The following is a 20,633-nucleotide window of genomic DNA, read 5'->3' as shown; positions in this document are numbered from 1 at the left end:
ACTGAAAGTGGTTTCCCTTTTTTAATAACAATTATCAAGAGAGAAGACATGAAGTATTTGCTATAGGCCAGCACCTCCCAAACTGTGGGCCAGCCCCTTGGGGGTGTAGGTTTTGTTGAGGGGGGCCTGCGAAATAATGAAAAAAATTTTAAATCTTTTAAGACAAGTAGATTTTTTTTATCTTAAAAGAAACGTATTTAATTTTTATTATTTCTTTTTTGTTATTTTTTATATTTTAATTGAAAAAAAATCACACATTGGTGCAGTTTCACAAATTTTACTTCCTGCATATTTCGGCGCTTAATGAATATTAGTAAATACAGTATATGCTTATCATATAAGTTTCATTTCAAAGCGGAAATCTAAGAATTGCAGTTTCAAATATTTCACTTGATATTGGTGTAGCAGTATTGAAACACATCCATCATGTTAAATTTTTATTAAACTTGTTTTATGTTTTTCATTCTTTCTTTATTACTTATTGCTTTACGTTTCATATGCTTGTACTGCAAATGTACAATAAATCTATCTATCTATATAAAATATGAGATAATGTGCCATATCAAATGAGTATGTAAGATGCTAAAAAAGTAATATTTGCATTTGAATTTTGCAATATTCGCTGTGAATGTATTGTAATGAATATAAATACAATAAATATAATAATATATGTCCATATTACGATTTTTTTTTGAGTTGGCTGTGAAATATTTTAATTTTTTTAAAGGGGGCCATGACATCCAGAAGTTTGGAAAGCACTGCTATAGGCAATGATCAATTCCCTCTCTCAGTGCTTAATCTTTTCTTAACCAATTCACATTCCAACACCATTATATGGATCAGCCCTTCTCTATGTAACTAAGACCATAAGCATGTACCTGCCCTTCTTCAGCTGCTTATGCTTTTTCTTTGGCACTATAATAGTACCAAGTGAAATGAACTGTGAGGTTCTACTCTTCTTTCCAATAGTCAGATTTAATTGATGCCAGTTCAGATGGACATAGGCTGTATCAGTATTTACAGAAGATGCAAGCAGCAGTTCTAATTGTTCTCTTCTGTACTGAGTCAAGTATTTTTAGGGAGATGAGCTCTTAGGGCACAGTCCAAAATGTGAGAACAGTATTCAATGGATGGATGGATTTGGATTTTGTATAGGCTTAATAGCTGTTCAGAAGTTAAAGAAGCACCTTGAGCAAAAGAGAAATCCTAATTTTTTTTTTTTCCCTGGATGCTAAGGAAGCAATAGCCATAATGTGCTTTATGTCAAGAGTGATTTGATGACAAGGTAATCCCAAGAAGAGAGATCTCATCTTGTGTAGTGATGAATGTTGTCAAGAGTAAGACTGCAAGAAAAACGGTTATTTTTATGGAAGAAGCCAGAACTGATTTTTTGCTAGCACTGAAAGTAGCACATGATTTGTTGAATGAAATGTGTGTGTGTGCGTGCGCGCACGTGCGTGCTATCATCAGCAAAACTGTGTATTGTGTTTTGTAGTCAACTGGAGTAGTCAGTATAAAAGGAAGACAGAGTGGGTAAGCAAATAGAGCCTTGTGGAACCCCAGAATTAGTTGTATAATTAGAGGATAAGGAACCTTCAACCATCACATTTAGTGCATTCAATCAGCAAGTTGGCAATTTAGTTGCAGAAGTCACAGGACAGGCCAAATGATCGGAGCTTGTGTAATAGATCTTTGTGCAAGACTCTGTTGAAAGCTTTGGAGATATCAAGAGTAATGACCTGAGACTTGCCAAATTTTTCCATGGCGTCTGTCCAGAGATGAGTGACATAGGTAAGCAGATTCTTTCCCCACTGAGTAACAGTTGCAGAATCCATACTGGTGATTATTTATTAGTTGAGTACTCTCACAATAGAGTAGAAGTTGAAATGTTGATGGTTTTTTCCATTATTTTAGAGAGAACAGAGGTAAGAGAAACTGGGAGGTAGGTTGATTGTAAAGGTTTGTTACCCTTCTTGAGAATAAGACGCGAGTTAATTTTCATGCCGTGGGATAGATACCAGTGGAATATGAAAGCATAAAAAGGAGACACAGAATGGGAGTTAACTCTGGAGCACACATATACCTTTAGGGTGATTGGAGAAATGCTATCATGACCAGGAGACTCCTTTGTATCTAATTTTGATAAAATTCTTCTTATTATTTCTTTTTAGCAAAAGGTTAAGGAGAGCATTGTGTGGTGAGTGTTTGGAAGGTTGGGGGAGGGGCATTTGCCAGGGTCAACAATAGAGGAATTAGAGGTAAAGTAAAAAACCAGCAGCTTGGCTTTTTCTGTGAGTGATAATGCAACAGAGCAATCTGAGTGTAACAGTGGTGGAAGTATTGATGTACGGACATTAGGTTGAACACTTTGGCAGAAGACCAGAAGGCATGACTGCATTTGAATAAGATGTAAGTTTCCTACATTTCAGCTCTTTCAAAATCTGTTTTGGATGAGTTGATAATTTTTTCCAGCTATTCTGTGTCTTAGCATAGGAAGTAAAGGAAGATAGAGTTCTAGATGAAAAGTTATGGTATGCTTGATTCTTCACCTGGTTTTCCAAAAGGAGAAGCCTAGGCTCACCTTCTGGAAAACCAGGGCTTAGTTAGGGGCTGAGAATGTAGAGTGAAATCAGAATAAATGTTTCCATACCTACGAGGGCACATGCTTGGGTCAGAAAGTTAGAAACAGTGCCCCCAACCCAACTAAGGAAATGAGGCATAGAAGTTATGAAAATCACATCACTTGGCATAATGCCATACAACACACTGGGAGGATTGGCTGGGTGCATGTTGCTCCATAGGAAACAAGAGAACCAGATCAGTACTAGATTATAGTCTGAATTACTGAAGGGCAAGTAACATTGACAGTGTACTTAGAAAGGGTCACTAGTAAGCATGAGATTTGGAAAGTGGTTAGGGTTATCTGATATTTAACTGGACATGTGAACTATTTCTGTAAGGTCATTAGTGGCAGCAAATGTCTCAGCATCTGTACTGATCTCTGTAGTTGGAAGAGAAAAGCCAGTTGGTGTTGTGAACACTAAAATTTCTGAATTTATGTTGATTTTCTATGCTTCAACTTAGGAAGTTGAAGAGTAGAAAATCAACATTTAGAGAGAGAAAAATCAGAGTTTTGAATAGTTGATGGCATTAGGGGAACGAGAAAAGAAACAGTAGATGAATTTGATATATGTGGTAGAGTGACTTTCAGCCAAAGGAGGTCAAAAGTGGTATATTCTAATTTGAATTTGTGAACATATGCACAAAGTTTGAGTTTCTGTTAGGAAAAGGTTTACAAGATGGCTGTTAGTAGCCCTTTTTTTTTTTTTGCACCAACATCCCTGCTTATAATTAATGGTCCAAAGTTCATTACTCTTTGGTACTTTTCCTTGAGATGATGTAATCAACCTTGTTCCAGCTGGGTGAAGGTAACATCCAGACATGCTCATATACATGATAGAGATGAAGTACCATTGAATTTACTATTGAGCAGTTATGAGCTTGAATCTGCTTGTCAGTGTGTTGCAGGTCACTTTAACCCAAGTGCAGGAAGTTTGTACTATCTTTACATGTTCACCACACAGGTCCAAAGTGATGGCATCTGAGTATTTTTTGGTGATTGAAGTTACATATTTCAGCAAGTCTGTTAATGTCCTCCTTTAATGCTGCATTAGTTTCTGGGATATTGAAGACAACCACATTATATTTTCTGCTTCTAATGAATCATGCACCACTTCATGACAAAGTTACAGAGCATGGTGTTTTCATGGGCACTTACATTATCATCCAGGTGCTGATTGTGAATCACTTTGAGTTTTCTTTCTATTGTATTGATTTTGTTAAAAAAGGTTTCTACAGAAGTGATAAGGCATTGTTCAAGAATGTCAGTGTGTTGAGGTTTAAAAACTGTTTAAGGAAGGGGAGGCCCCACAGGATATGGAAAAATGTTTGGCCAGAAGTTTGTGGGCTAATTAAATAATCTTTGCAATGCTATCATGCCTCTTGACAGCAGAAATCATATATATATGACATGGATAAAGGATTAAACTAAATTTATTATAGTCTAAACAAGTGGGAAAAAACTTCCAAAATCTTTCTCTAATCCACAGTAATTTAATAATAAGTTGAGACACCTTTTGGCAACTCATATAGGTAAATATGACTTCTCCATTACTTCCACCTTTGCATCATCACCTCTGGGTCTGGCTCCCACTGACGAGACCTCAATAAAGGTCGAAATCAGTTTGGTAGTGGCCCTTCCCTTAATGCATAGTATTATACATGTCTACAAGGATGTGCTTTGCATTATGGGAGATACTAAGACAGGTGATGAAAGTTTAGTCCACCTTTACCACGAGTTGCCTCAGTCCTGAAGATACTTTTGGCACAAACTTTGTTTGCCTACAGTTGGATAAAGGATTAAACTAAATTTATTATAGAGCATAAGTTCTATGTTAGTACAACACACACAAGTATAGGAAAAGACAAGTTGTACATGAAGCAACATTTTTATTTTCAGACAGGATAATAATATTATTTCCATTTGTGAGTCAAAGTATAAATTTATCATCATCCTGGATTTATGGTAGAAGGTTTTGACAAGAATTTCTAGCTGACTGACTTAACAAAGAATTAAAATCAAACTAAGATATCGATTAAAGGGAAAATTTGAGTACAACTAGAATAGAGACATGTCAGTTAACTTTTGTTTTGAAATTTTGTATATGTATATAAATTTAAAATTTTTTTTCTGAATTAAACTGTTAGTTTTAAAATAAATTATTGCTTTAACTTGTATATGTAAATGACTGCTTTTTATTTTATCTATTTTCTTACTTGTAATTATGATTGTGAATTATGTAGAAATTTAAATTTTCATTGCAAAAAAAAAAAAAAAAATGACTGCTCTCATTTTTCTAACTTATTCTGTCAGCCTTTTCTGCTTTAAGCCCATTAAGCATAGCACAGCAAGCTTGAACTCAAAATAACTAAAAAATAAGCATGAAGTCATACATGTATTCTTATCATTCTTTAGAGAAAAATTATGAGAAGAGTATAAACAATTATCAAAATATGCAGGTAAATAGTGAAGATATGGGATAAAATATCATATATTGCTAGCCTGGTTGGTTAGGTGGAGAGTATGCTTGCTCTCCACCAGTAGACTGTGAGTTTAAATTTCACTGTGGACACGAATGTTTGTGAGTATCTTTAGGTGGGAAATGAATTTCATTCCCTGGTGTGAGACTATCACCCTGCTTAATTAAGTCTTAAAGTGAGAAAAGTACCATTTCTGAATTCACATAAAAAAGAAATCAAAGGGAGAGTATAATGCTTAATTTGGTAAGCACACATATGCTAAACATATGTAGACACTTCTGGGATAAATATAGCAATTTCATGAAAAATAGAAAAATATGAGACCAGAATGATATTTATATTGGTCAATGATAGTTTCATATACCTTTGTCAATCTTCTCTTGTTTTGTAATACCTTCATTAAGCAGCTGAATAAGTCCTGAAACACTTTCAAGTAAACTTTCCAATGCTTCTTCATCACTAGCACATTCCTGCAAGCATTACAGTAATATATACATATAAATCCTACATTTCCATAAAAAAACTGCAGTTATTTTTATTGCAAAAAAAAAAAACATGAATGGATGTAAATACACATTCAATTTCTTATGTTACTACAGTGTACTGAATATAATAATCTACATTACATACCTTATAATATTAGTAATCACTAATTCAACAGAACAGCAATTCACAGGTATTTTCATTAGTTCATATCCATAAAATGATGGGGAAAAGCATGTTCATAACAATTTACATTAACTCTTTTTAAATAATGAATAAATCAGATTATGCTTCAATTTTATCAAATGATCTTATTATTATTTTGTACTTGATTAAAAACTGAGAGGTTCTGAAATTTATCACAAATAGAATAAGTAAATAAAATGCAAACTGGCCAGATTGCCAATTCCATTTTGTTAGTGTATTATCTGCTCTCCACCTAACAGGCTGAGGGTATGAATCCTGCCACCTGGTGTGAGACCACTGCCTCGCTTATTTGGATGCCTGAAGTAACTTGAAAATGTTACATGCTCGATTTGTCTAGGGTTTCTCATTATCTAGGGTTTCCAGATAATGTAAAAAACAAAATAAAAATACAAAAATATATAAAATTAATAAAAGAAATAGAAAAAAATCCTTAGTTCACCACAATACTAATGTATCACAGGTTTATACAATATTTCATGGGTTAGGAATGACATACTAATTCAGCAGCTGACGCTGAAATTGATGTGAACAGATACTACATCTATTAGCCCAAAACTTTTTTTGAACTGCCACCTAAAGCATGATGCAGTTACAGACAATCCTTTTTTAAATAACGAAACCTGTGGTGAGATCATAATTAAAAGAAACACACGTATTAACCACAGTGAAAATTATTTACTTGTAAATATTTCATTCTAAGTATCTAATTATTTAATTGTAAATATTTCATCCTAAATATCTTAGGACATCATCAGTACAGTAGTTTAAACAATAATAGGAATAACATACAGTTAGGGCGCATGATTATAATAGAATCTCACTCATTAAATGTGTGTAACGTGTTACAGAAGTTAAAAAAAAACAACTAATAATTATTTTAAGCAATTTTGTATGACAATTTCCCATACTTTAGGAATAGTAAGAACGTCATTGCGGTTTAAGTTTGGTCTGTGTAGTAGGGCTTCAGAACTTTCTTTGTATAAACGTTCATGTTTATATAAAGATCTATGTAAAAGTTTAGACTTTTCCCAATGGATCCTATGGCTTGGATTTTCAATTCCATGTTGAGAGAGGCCAGATTTCTGCGGTTTAAAAAGACGAATGTGGTCTTGATGTTCCGAGATGCGTTTCTGAACAGACCTACCTGTCTGTCCAAAGTAAGACAATTTGCATGAGCATAGAATCTCATAAACGCCAGGCAACATCAAAGGTGAGAGTTTGTCCTTAGGAGAAGGTAACAAGTTGTAAATTCGGTTGATAGGTTTGTAAGTAGTGGCAAAATTGTATTTCTAAATAATTTTAGAAGTCCATAGGATTCCCATACCTTATGGGAATCCTATGGACTTCTTCTTGTCTGGTTTGATGTGTGGGAAAGTGACTGATGATTTTTTGAGTTGTTTTAGGATTATATCCATTTAGGATGGCTGTATTTTTGATTACTTCTAATTCTTGGTTAAGAGATTCTTCAGAGGAGCAGAATTTGTGCGCTCCAGAAACTAGCGATTTAATAATGCCAGATTTCTGAGATGGATGATGAATGGAAGAATTGTGAATGTAGCAACCTGAGAATGTAGGCTTGTGAAAGACAGATGTAGCAATGGAATCGTCTTCTTTTCTTTGAATTAAATTTTCCTTTTTGGATTTACACATTCAAAGAAAAGAAGCAGAATCAGACCTTCCAATATGTTCTTATTCATACATTGTAGTATTACAAAGAGGAAGGATACTAAAATCCTAAGGAAATTATTATTCAAATAATGCACTTTTATTATTTTTATTTCACTCTTTGATAAGTTAAAGGGTATTAACATTCCTTAGAATTTTAGCATCATCCATCTCTTTAAACACTACTGCATGCATCCTTAGCCACGAGAAACTTTTTAATATGTTCTTTATTCATACAAGTTAAAGGATTAAGAATTCATGTGGTAGTTAAAGCCCATACTGCAATCAGGTTCTGATTCTTCTAATTCTTGGAATTTTTTATATTGATGCTTCAAGTTTTTATATACCTCAGTCCATATTCATGTAGAAACAGGTACTATATGTAGTATAAATACTTTTGAAAGCATTTAGATTCTAACACTGGTCTTAATTGCGGAAATCATTTTTTACATCTAACCCACTCATAAAATAAATAAAAGTTTATATCATGCAGATGTTTATCTTATAACCTTTGGATATTTTTTTATGATGTGTGACAATTAAATCCCTATAATGGTCTCATACTATCATACATATATCAAATTGGGTAGAACTACGTGACTGTGAACATTTATTGCTGGGCTATTGCCTCGGATCACATTGAAACAATAAGCTAGTAGTTGACAAACTATGGTAGAATTTGCATGTGAGTTGCTTTCAGCATAAAAATGAGTGAATGGAATTTAGAACAGTTCATTAACATCAAGTTTTGTGCAAAGTGAAGCAAAAGTACAAGTGAAACTCTAGATATGTTAAGAGTGGTTGGGATGATAATACCATGAAAGTTTAGTGTATTTGAGTGGCATAAGAGGTTTCAAGATGGACAGGAAGATAAGAGAGGCAAAAGAAATGGACAGCCACAAATTCAATGAACATGTGAAAATGTGTGTGGATGTAAGAGTAGTGCAGCAATCAGTTCAGTCTGACAGGCAATTAAGTGTATGTATTCGTGTGTAGAGGCTCAAGTGCTGTGAAGACATCATGTTGGAGGCTTAATGGATTTTTTACAACACTCAGAAAGGATTAAAAAAGAATTTAATACTTCCTATATTTCGTCCTAGTCACTAGGACATCGACAGGGATTACAAAAATAACTAATGCAACATGTACACAAATATCAAACAATACTCAGCCCAACCATGTGGGTGACACTAAAGTCCTATCTAGGTGGAGCGCCCTCTAAGGGCAGTTGTAGGTGGCCTGGAATGTAAGGTGGGACCTCTGGTGATGAGTGATTCCCAAATCTTCGGAAGCTTAATGCAACCATATTTATTAAGGTTTGGTTGAATTTGGAGAGCTGCTGCAAATTCAAGAAAGAGAGACTATTCTAAGAATAGTCTCTCTTTCTTGAATTTGCTGTGATGGAGCATGGTGGTTTTCTTCCATGATACCCTGTGGGTGGTGTCCAAGACATGGTCCGCCAAGCCTGAATGACCATAGTTGTGTTTACAGATGTAAGACTTGTGTTCCTCTAGGCGGATGGATGCTGATCTGCCTGTCTGTCCAAAGTACGCCAGCTTACAGGAACAGGGTACTTTGTAAACTCCAGGCAGAGAGAGAGGAGGGAGCTGATCTTTCGTAGAACGGATAAGGGTAGCAAGTTTGTGGTGGGGCTTATATGCTGTGTGGAGGTTATATTTTTTTAGAATCTTGGCTATTTTTTCAGATGTGCCACGGATGTAGGACATCGTGATGGCATTTTTAAAATCTTGTTGACGAGAAGGACGGAGAATGGGGGAGGAACTGATTATTTTTTTGATACTGTGATCGCTGTAGCCATTGGAGAGGAAGGTGTTGTGTATGTGGTTAAGCTCAGTAGTGAGGGCGGTTCCACAGGAACAAAGATTGTGAGCTCTATTGGTAAGAGTTTTAATAATGCCATATTGTTGAGAGGGGTGGTGGTGGGAGAGTTTGTGAATATATCTGCCTGTGTGTGTGGGTTTTCTGTATACAGTGAAGGCAAGTGTATCATTAGGCAGGCATGTGACTAAGGTGTCTAGGAAGGGTAAACAATTGTTCTTTTCCTTTTCCATAGTAAACTGGATTCTTGGATGTAGGCTATTGAGATGACTGAGGAAGGAGTCTAACGTGTCTGGGCCATGAGGCCAAATAGAGAACACATCATCTACATATCTTAACCAGATAGAAGGTTTGAGTAGGGCTGAGTCTATGGCTCGTTTTTCGAAATCTTCCATATAGAAATTAGCAAGAGGGGAGAGATGGGGGAAACCCATGGCGGTTCCCTCTATCTGCTTGTAGATTATTTTCTTCCAAGAAAAATACCCCGAGTTAATGGCAAAGGAAAAGAGATCTAAGATGTCAGATGGAAAAACATTTTCTAAGAGAGTTAAGGTGTCAGTTAAGGGAATATTGGTAAACAAAGAGGAGATATCAAAGCTTACCAATATGTCTGTGTTATTCAAGGTTAAATTTTCTACGAGGGCTTTAAAGTGGGTCGAGTTTTTTATATAGGAAGAGGATCTTCCAGTGAGGGGGATCAGAGAGTTGGCCAGTTGTTTAGACAGTCTGTAGCAAGGTGCATTGGTGGCATCTACTATAGGTCTGAGTGGGGAATTGGGTTTGTGTATTTTTGGTAAACCGTATATTCAGGGGGGATGGGAGCGGAAAGGTTTAAGTTTTTTCGTGGTGTCAGGGGGCCAGGAAGATACTTTTTTAAGTAAGATTTTTAATTTCTTGTGTTTTTGTGGGGTCGTGTTCTAGTGGGATGTAGGTAGCATCGCGGAGGATAATGTTCATTTTACAATTGTATTCACTGGTATTAAGAACGACTGTGGCATTACCCTTATCCACTCTGGTGAAGACGATACTTTTATCTTTCCGTAATTTCAGGAGAGCTGTGCATTGGGCATACAATAGATTACTTTTTGGAGGCGAAGAATGCGCAAGGATATTGGCTACGTCGAGTCTGATGTTGTTGGCTATCTCCGACAGTAAGCGACCGATCCCATGTTCGATGTTAACCATTACATCAAGCACTGGCACTTCCTTTGGAGCGACGGTAAAATTACGACCGAGGCTAAGGGCGCTGATGGCATCGTCGTTGAGCCTTTTGGACGAGAGATTTACTACTGTCTGGAGCGGTTGAATTTGTGGTTGTGGTTTGTTTTTAACCAGGTTGTTATATTTCTTGACGTGTTACTCCGCATATATAACCACGTATATATGCGGAGTGCTATTAATCCGCATATTAAATACAATGACCAATAAAATATGATTAATTTTGATAAATTTATTTTATTTATTTATTTTTTTAAACTCCATTAAAGTGTCAGGCAAACAATCTCTGCACTTACCTACCTAATATGCTTAAGAAGTAAACTGGAAACAATTCCTGAAAACAATTGGAAATATTTCCCTATGTGTACGATAGAGGAGTTGCTAGTGTGCCTAGAGGGAGCAAAGGTGTTCTCTAAACTCGATTTAAACTCTGGCTACTACCAAATTCCCCTTAGGAAACGGGACAGACAGTATTTCGCCTTCACTACTAAATGGCAAAAATACCAACTGTGCCGCCTTCCCCAGGGAGTGAGGAACTCAGCGATGAGCTTCCAGAGCCTCATGAACACCGTGCTATCTGATGTATTGGGTAAGGGGGTCCTATGTTTTCAAGACGACCTCCTGATCTACTCGTTCACAATAACCGAACACAAGGAGATCCTTTTGAGTGTTCTGCACAGACTGAGCAAAGCCCGTCTGTCACTCAAGTGCTCCAAGTGCAAATTTTTCTTAAATCAAGTTGAATACCTTGGACACATTGTAAGTGGCATGGGAATAAGACCTTCCAAAGAAAATGTGACTGCTGTCTTGGAAGCAAAGCCTCCCTCCACCGTTAGACAAATCAGGAAATATATGGGAATGGTAAATTTCTATAGGAAATTTATTCCCCAGTGCTCTGAGTTAATGGACCCCATAGTGAAGCTTACGTAAAAAGGGGGTGAAATTCGCATGGGGGAAGAGCAGAAAAGAGCTCACCATGCTCTGAATAATGCCTTGGTTTCAGCACCAGTTCTCACCCATACCAAAATGGGACAGACATTCTTCCTTGCGGCTGATGCTTCAAGTAATACTATTGCCGCTGTGTTAGAACAGGCTGAGGGAGAAAGTTTTAGGCCAATTGCCTTTACGAGTAGGAGATTGTCGTCCTCTGAACAAAATTACTCGGTCATAGAGAAAGAGGCCCTGGCAATCATATGCAGCCTTAGGAAATTCAGATACTTGTTGCTGGGACAACGCATTATCCTCAGATCAGATCATAAACCCTTATCCTTTGTCTCCTCAATGAAGGATAAAAATCAGAGAATAGTGCGTTGGTTCCTTGAAATGCAGGAATTCTACATGGAAGTCAGCTATATTCTTGGCAAGGAAAACGTGGTAGCTGATTATTTATCCAGGTCGCTGGACCCCATCCCTAACGAGAACCGCTACATAGACACAGATAGAACAAGCCCTGTGATGGTGATAAAGGAAAAGAAAAAGGAGCAACCCAAACCTCCCCAGCTACAAGTCTGGGGAAAACAGCAACTCATTGATGCACAAAGGACAGATCCAATCTTGGGGGAGGTACACAAAAGGTTATCAGAAGGGCAAGTTCTATCGCACAGCCAAAGGTTCTATGACCCCATTTTCATCGACAAAGATGGCCTCCTATTATCCAAACAAGGCATCAGCGGAAAGTGGAGGGAAAGAATTCTCGTTCCCAGTGTCATGATCCCTTGGGTGTTGCACACCTTTCATGACACGGACCTAGCAGGCCATCAGGGCATACATAGGACTTGGAAGAGGGTGACGGACAGGTATTTATGGAGGGGGATGAGAAGTGATAGAGGCATATGTGTCATCATGTCATCTATGCCAACAAAAATCACCCATCACTGGTAGGGCACCTCTCCAACCTTTCCCACTCCCCTCACATCCTTTTCAGGCTGTGGCCATGGACATAGTGGGGCCACTCCCCACTACCTTGAAGGGGAACAGATATATACTTGTTATAATTGATATGTTCTCCGGGTTCCCCGAAGCCACAACCATGAAGGACCAAACTGCAAAGAAAGACTGTGGCAAGTAAGCTTTTCAAATTGATAATTTCGAGGTATGGAACGCCTGAGACACTTCTGTCGGACCAGGGCACAAATTTCACCGCCAAAGTGATGCTGCAACTATGCAAGTTATTGGGGATAAGGAAGTTATTTACCACTCCATATCACCCACAGGGAAATGGGATGTGCGAGAAGATGAACTGCACTCTGAAGCTTACCCTATCTAAACTGACACAAGGACGGGTTTCAGAGTGGGACTCCCACCTCGTGCATACCCTTTTTGTATGCAAGACAGCCCTCCACGCTGCCACCAGAGAGACCCCCAGTCGTACTATATGGCTTCGAGCTCCTCTTCCCCAGTGATTTCAGAAGCTCCACTGTAGATACAGGATTCTCTGACATCGACCAATACCTGAAAAATCTCATTCAAGAGAATAAATTAGCATACAAACTAGTAGCTCAATCCAGCAACACATGTTCCCAACATGCCAGGATGTATGCAAACAGGTTGAGAAAGTACAAAGATCTAGATCTGGGAAAACTAGTTTTGTTAGAACAGAACTCAGCAAGGAGGAGAGGAGGCAAATTTGGAAGGGGTGCTGTTGGACTCTATGAGATAACAGAAAAATTGTCACCAGTCACCTACAAGATTAGAAAAGTGGGAAACAGTGGAAAAACCTTGGTAGTCCATTCTGATCAGTTGAAATTATACAAGAGTAGATCAGATAGAATAGTCTGTTTAGGCGATTCCCTAGAAAGTATCTGGGGTAAACGTAGAAAAGGAAAGGGAAGGGGACAACTCTATGAAAACTAGGGTAACAACGAAGAGCAAGAACAGAATATGTCTGAGGAATACTTTCCCAGACATACCAGAGATGATGAAAATCTGGATGAGAATCTCGTGGAGGACACCCACCATCGCAATCAAAAGGGGGAAAGGGGAGGGACAGATTTCGGAGAAAGGATCCAAGAACACCCCCCCCCCCTCAGATATGCGCTGAGACCTAGAATAAATGGAAGAGTCATACCCAGATATCAGCCCGAAGCAACATCCCATATTTGTGCAAGAAAAGTTGATGGTAAAGCAAGTCATGATGAGAAAAAAATTAAAGGAATAACAGCAACAGTAAGAATTGGCAGGAAGAATTTAAGAGCACTCCTCAATACTGGTTCTCAGTTTTCCCTGATCTCAGAAAAAATCCTTAGGAAACTGGAGCAAAGATAAGTGGGAGGGCTAAGAAGATAAAGAACCCAGTCAAACTATTAGGTATATCTGCCACTTCGACCCATGCAAAAGGGTACATAAGACTGAGACTAGACATACTGAGGTATGGTCCACGTGTCTGGCACAAATTTTTAATCCTCCCTGAAGACTCATCGTCTAAAGAAGAACTAATACTGGGAGAGGATTTTTTAAAGAAGCATGGTTTTGCCTGTGATTACCCCAAAGACACAACTGGTTTCAAAGGAAAAGAAAAGAACACTGTAGAAAAACAGAAACAAAAGAAGAAAGGTGAGAGGAAAATAGCTGATACTCAGCCAAGATCAGACATCGCGGAGGTTAGAGAAGGGAAGGAGGAATTCGGAAGGAAGATAAATCAAAAGAAAAAAGAATTTCTCAGAGACAAAACTAACTCAGAAGAGAAGGGGGCTGAGAAGGAAAATTTTCTTGGAGACAAAATTTTTTTAGAAGGAGGGGGCCTTTGTTAGATCTGAAATCGCCGACTTCAGAATTTTTCTGACGTCGCCATTCCAGAATCTAACAATTTACATAAAACCAAAATTGTATACTTATCCTTTAGCAGAAAAAATGTGTTTCTTTGTTTGCAACTACTTTCTGTATAATAACTTTGTGAATTTTGAAACTTATGCCTGAATGCATAGCATAAAAATAAGTCAGAAAAAAGGGCAAAATAAGAGAGAAATTATTAACAAAATAATGCAAAGAAAGAATGCGAACTATTTGACAACATAGGGCAAAGATCACCCTAAATGCAGTAAAATCATTGAAATACCTAAGTCTGACATGTCTTAGAAAGCATGCTGACTCATACGTTCCCCGAACCAAAAAGTCCTATATGAAAATCGGTGTAGTCACCCGAACGGAGACCAATGGGTGAAGCGATGGAAAATTTCAAATGTGAAAAGGTGGCGCTCTTGAAGATGGTATATAACCTGTAACACAGAAGGAAATCCCCCCCCCCCCGTTTTTCTTGTTCCTGAAATTTCTCTCCATGTGCTTCGAAAAATCTTCGCAGCTCAGCTCTCATATTTGAGGGCTGACTTTCGACAGAGTTCAATATGTCACCGTAGTAGAGTCAGCAAGATAAAATCGCAGGCCGTAGTTAGAAATCCAACTACGTAAAAATCTAGGCAGAAGAATAGCGTCCAGCCCAACAAACGCATGTAACCCACGTGGCACTGGTATTGAGAAATCCAGATTTGAAAACAAAGGACGAAGGATGACAAGAACCAAAGATAAGACAAAATTAGATAAGTACTCTCACTTATTCTAGCCCTTTTTTGAGATTGACTTACATTTAAGAGAGTGGAACTTAAGATTGTATTACAGGAAAGAGTGAAAAAATTAGATCTGAATATAAATGATTATGTTTTCTTGAGACAAACTTTTGGAACTTTCAACCCGATAAAGATTCTGTTATGTTTGTTCTGAGAGAATTCGAAGAGTGTGTGTTAAAGCGCTTTAATGAGAGAAATAAATTGTAATTTTTAAGTGTAACATATACTGAGTTAGTGAAGTATTGAGTCTTGCTAATACTCTGAGCTTAATGTATAAAGTGAATCGCAAACCTTGAATGTGACATGTTCTGAGTTATTGAGATATTGAGATTTTGCTTATATTCTGAACGTAGTGTTAAAAATAAATTGTAATCATAAGTGTATTATGTGTTGAGATATTGAGACATTGAATTGCTGATACTTTGAGGTAGAATACTAAAATTAATTTAAGACTAAAAGAGTGAATGAGAGGTAATGATTTAACTTTAGAATTTGATAATCAATTTAATTTGTGTAGCTTCATTAATTGGATTTAATAAATGTTTGATTCTATAAATGTATGTGTATCTGATCATGTTGACTGACTCTGACCCTTCATAAAAATCGAACCTGAGTACGTGAGAGTGTGCGGGAATACCTCAAGTGAAAGTAAGGGCACGACTGCAAACAAGGATAAGATTATGCCAGAGATTCCAAGTTCCTAGGAATTTAATTATATTGCTAGTAACACCTGAGATTCTATAGTTAACCTAGAGGTAGTGTCTTTCCCTAACTTTAAGGCTCAAGCTGGCACAGTAAAAAATAAATTTGAGTAATAAGGATAATATATAGGATTCAGGGAACGATAATCTTCTGGTGGCCCTAAAGATTAAGTTAAGTTAAGTAAGAAAATCATAGAAGAAACGCGATATGAGGCTTAGTTTATTATTATTAATGTGGAACGCATAACAATAACGCAAGTCTATTCAACACAGAGACATATGTGATGATAGAATTAATATTTGCGACTGTAATAATAGAAGACCACAAAAACAACTTTATAACACCTGCTTTCCAATCAGCAGGCAACAGGTTCAAATGTTAATATGGGTGTGGATATTTGTGCTTGTCTTTATTTAGTTGGCAGATGAATTTCATCACCCAGTGTGAGACCATCTCTTCACTGACTGGAGGACTGAAGTGGCTCGACAAAAGTCCATGTTTAGTCATTAGAGTAGGGTTTCCATATTATGTAAAAAAATAAATAAAATATTTAAAAAAAATAACAAAGCAACCACCTATGGTACAACCTATAGTTGGTTGAAGTCACATAGAAAAAAATTCAGAATATAATAAAAACTAACCATCTCCATGAAAATTGTTCTGTGCCAATTCATTTACATAGTAATCTCTAACATGTTCAATCCTCCCTTCTGAGTATTTAAAATGAAGGACCCATCAATAATCAGAAAAATTACTGTAATTAACTGTAGATGTAACTAGTTAAGTACAATTATCATACTTTGCTAAAATGAACTTACCATAAGAAGTCTTTCGAGTTCAACTAGTGGATGTAAATGCTTTTTATCAGATTTTTCTCTTGATTCAGAATGCTTTTTTGATCCTGAAGACTCACTGGTTGATGGAGCTGTATCGGTCTTTTTCCACTTCAAGAAATTTACTATCTCAGCTGATGATAACTGCAGTGAACGAGCAGGAACAGACTGAGCTGCTTCTTCGTAACCATGTACCATTAATCGTAAAAATTCCAAAGTAGTGGAAAGGGTAGATAAGCAATCTGAACTATCTTTACTGAATGATGTGCTCAAACGAGTAAACAGACAGAATAATGAATTGGGCTCTTGCTCTAAACCACTTGAAAGTGAAAATAAATCTATTTAGCATGCTACTAATAAATTTAAATTATAATTAATATCATAAATATAAAAGTAAAGATTATCACTACACAATTATAGAAAGTAATTTTTTAATAAGTTTTAAAACAGAAAAAATTCAATATTTCATATCAATATTTTTTACTAAGTAATCTAAGGAAATTACGTCAACTAGGATATACATTAAAATAAATTTTAATATACTTCAATATTTCGGCCACGTCACGTTGCCATTTTCAAGAAAACTTAAGAACAAGACGTGCACGCAGACACAACAAACAGTAAATGAGGAAGAAGCAGGACGCATGGTGCCCTCTAGCGGGCAATGTTGGTATTCTTGGGTGATTGGGCTGAAGGTCTTCTGATGTAGGTTTCCCAAATTTGAGGTAGTCTCATGCAGCCAAATTTGTTGAGGCTTGGATTGTTTCTAAGGGCTGAAGCTGATTCTGAAAAGCCTTTCATATTTGTATTTACTACGGTGTACTCTCGTGGCTTTCTTCCACCGTATTCTATGGCAGGTATCCAGCACATGGTCAGCAAGACCAGAGTGGCTGTATTGGTGAAATCGGATGTAGTCCTTATGTTCTGAAATTCTGATATTGGCTGTCCTGCCTGTTTGGCCAAAGTAGGACAACTTACAGCTGCAAGGGACCTGGTATACACCAGGTAGGTCTAGGGGAGGAGGTTGGTCTTTAGTAGAGCGGATAAGGAATGCCAATTTTTTATATGCTCTGTAACAAGAAGTTAAGTCATGTTTTTCTAGGATTTTTGTAATTTTTTCCGAGGTGCCTCAGATATAGGGTATGGTGATGGATTTAGAGTAATCCTTGTTGTGAGGGGGGGGGGGGTTATGGTTTACTGGTATCGATATTTTTTGGATTTTTTTTGGGGGGGGGGGAGCAATTGGCTCAGAAAGTGGTTTAGTTCTGTGGTTAGGGCATTGTCATTTGAACAGATAAGTTTAGCCCTGTTGTGTAGTGTCTTAATGACTCCATATTGTTGCAAGGAGGGGGTGGTGGGATTGCTGAATGTATCTGCCTGTATGGGTGGGTTTTCTATAGACCGAGAAAACCAAGGTTCCATCAGGCTGGCGAGTGACTGATGTGTCTAAGAAAGGAAAGCAGTTGTTTTTTTCTTCTTCCAGGGTGAATTTGATTCTGGGGGTGTTGGTTGTTTATGTGTGTTAGGAAGGATAGGAGTGCATCGGAGCCATGTGGCCAAATAGCGAACACATCATCAACATAGCGAAGCCAAATGGTTGGTTTTTGTGGGTCCGAGTTTAAGGCATTCTCTTCAAAAGTCTCCATATAAAAGTTGGCCAAGGGTGGGGAGAGTGGAGAACCCATGGCTGTCCCCTCTATTTGTTTGTAGAATTTTCCTTGCCAAACAAAATAGCCTGAGTTAATTGTGAACTGAAAAAGGGCTGTGATATCGGGAGGAAATTTAGCTTGGATTAGCTCTAAGGATTCTTTGAGTGGGACATTTGTGAATACGGAGGAGACATCAAAACTGACCATTATGTCAGTGTGCTTGAGTGTAAGGTTTTCTATGTTGGCTTTGAAGTGGGCTGAGTTTTTTGTGTGTGAAGGTGTGTTGCCAGTATAGTGTGAGAGAGCTTTGGCCAAATGTTTAGCTAGTTTGTATGTGGGGGGAATCAATGTCATCCACTATGGGACATAATGGCACATTTTCCTTATGTATGTTTGGGACTCCATAAAAACGGGGGGGGGGGGGATGGAGTTAAATGGTTTTAATTTGTTAGTGATTTCCACAGGCCAAGAAGTGACCTTCTTAAAGAGCCTGTGGAGTTTTCTCATTTGTGAGTTGGTGGGATTGTACTCGATATGGAGGTAAGTAGCCCGATCTAACAATAAAGCTTTCAGCTTACCTGTGTAATCCTTTTGGTTAAGCAATACTGTGGTGTTCCCTTTACCATCTTTGGTGATTATTATTTTCTTGTTTTTTTTTAATTCCAGTAGAGATTTAATTTCCTTATTGGGCATGTTGGCTTTCGGTGGTTTAGCTTTGGTCAGAACACAAGCTACATCCAGTCTAATATTATCGGCGACGTGGTTTGAAAGGTGTCGTATCCCGCGTTCAATTCTTATCATAATATCTTCAGCAGGTATTCTTCTGGGCGCAATGACAAAGTTGTGGTTACATGTGAGGGCATCGAGTGCTTCAGGTTTTACACTAAATGACGAAAGGTTGATTACTGTTTCGGTAGGACGTTTTGGTTTCGAATTCGAGTTCTTTTTTAAATTTTCATTTTTGATGTGTTGATCTCGTACTTTTTTAAATTCCACTGCAGTGCACAAGATGTCATAGAAAATAGACCAAATTTCATGGCTTAAGGTGCTTGAAAGGTCATCTTCAAGTGCCTGTATAGCTAAGTTATCATCATTCAGGAAACGGCGAGTTGCGGCAATTTGTTCTCTGAGTTTCTCTGAATTCTTCCTCATTTACTGTTTGTTGTGTCTGCATGCACGTGTCTTGTTCTTAAGTTTCTTGAAAATGGCCACTTGCCAAAATAATCAAGTATATTAAAATTTATTTTAATGTATATTCTAGTTGACGTTGTAATTTCCTTAAATTCTTTAGTAAAAAATGCATAACCAACGTCTAAGCCTTTCCACGAGAATTCATATCAATATAAATGGTGAAAATGCATATACCCACATGCACATGCTTGCGCACAGACAGATAGAGAGAGAGAGAGCAATATTTGTCATTTTATGTGAGATAATGAAATTATAAATGATAATTTTCAAAAGTTCTTAATTTAAAAATTTGCAGGCACAAACATAATGGGACAAATTTCAGTGGTTTTTAAATTCATGATTAAATTCTTGGTTTTAAATCAATTTATTTCAAAATAAATATTTGAAATAAATTGATTTAGAACAAAGAATTTAACCCTTTCAGCAGTGAGTTCATTACAATGCTGAGTAGTCCTTCCAGAGGAGTTTTTTTTTTTTTTGGAAGTTTTATGAAGCATGCAAATAGCATACACAAATGGTTTCATATATCATATGTAATGTTAATCTTAGCTGTTGTTATTATTCATAGACAGCACGCCTCATGGAAACAAGACAAGAGGAATAAAAGAAATAATTTATTCAGTTGCTAATATTTTGCTGGATTTCTAACCAGCATCTTTAGAGTACAAATATATAACTGGTGATAAAATACCCAGCACATGATTAGAATGTTGCAAAAACAGTTCAAATTGTAACTAAAGGTGAACTTTAGAGGCCTGATAAAAATGAAGTTAATTCAGAGAAGTCACGCTAAATTATATTATTTTGCCAAAGATCGAGATCACTAGCAAATTAACATAACCATACAAACTGAGCTTAAGGAAATGTTTCATTTCATTTTTCCATTTAATAATGTGTGAAGGAGAATCCATTGCATGGTCTGATCATCCAGATTTCCATAAGGATTATCACAAATGAAGTTCATGTTCTACATGATTGATGCTAACAGACTTTGTGATCTATCCAAAGTAGGCCAATTTGCAGGTATGAGATATATTCAAGAGGATGAAGCTGATCTTTGGAGAACAGATGGATGATAATTAGTTGTGTAGTTTGAAAGTGGCATAGAGTTTATATATATGAAGAACTTGAGCTATTTTTTTGGATGTACCCTCAATAGAGTGGATAGAAATAGTTTTGTTGTGATC

At 37.0% G+C, this 20,633-nt stretch overlaps 1 protein-coding gene across 1 annotated transcript in view; it reads right to left on the bottom strand.

The window, feature by feature from the left end:
* The window catches only part of vir (VIR_N domain-containing protein), a 630,458-nt gene that overhangs the window by 102,194 nt on the left and 507,631 nt on the right, over positions 1-20,633 (bottom strand). The window contains exons 32-33 of the mRNA XM_090397685.1: positions 16,592-16,925; positions 5,465-5,570 (exon numbers count right to left, since the gene is read on the bottom strand). Coding sequence (XP_090253811.1) covers positions 5,465-5,570; positions 16,592-16,925 — 440 coding nt within the window. The remainder of the gene's footprint in view (positions 1-5,464; positions 5,571-16,591; positions 16,926-20,633) is intronic.

Source organism: Typopeltis vanoorti, chromosome 9 (genome assembly GCF_054136105.1).
Source record: "Typopeltis vanoorti isolate ZY-2024b chromosome 9, IOZ_Tvanoo_1.0, whole genome shotgun sequence".
NCBI lineage: Eukaryota > Metazoa > Arthropoda > Arachnida > Uropygi > Thelyphonidae > Typopeltis > Typopeltis vanoorti.
Note: the sequence above shows the minus strand (reverse complement) of the source record. Positions and strands in the feature narration are given on the sequence as shown.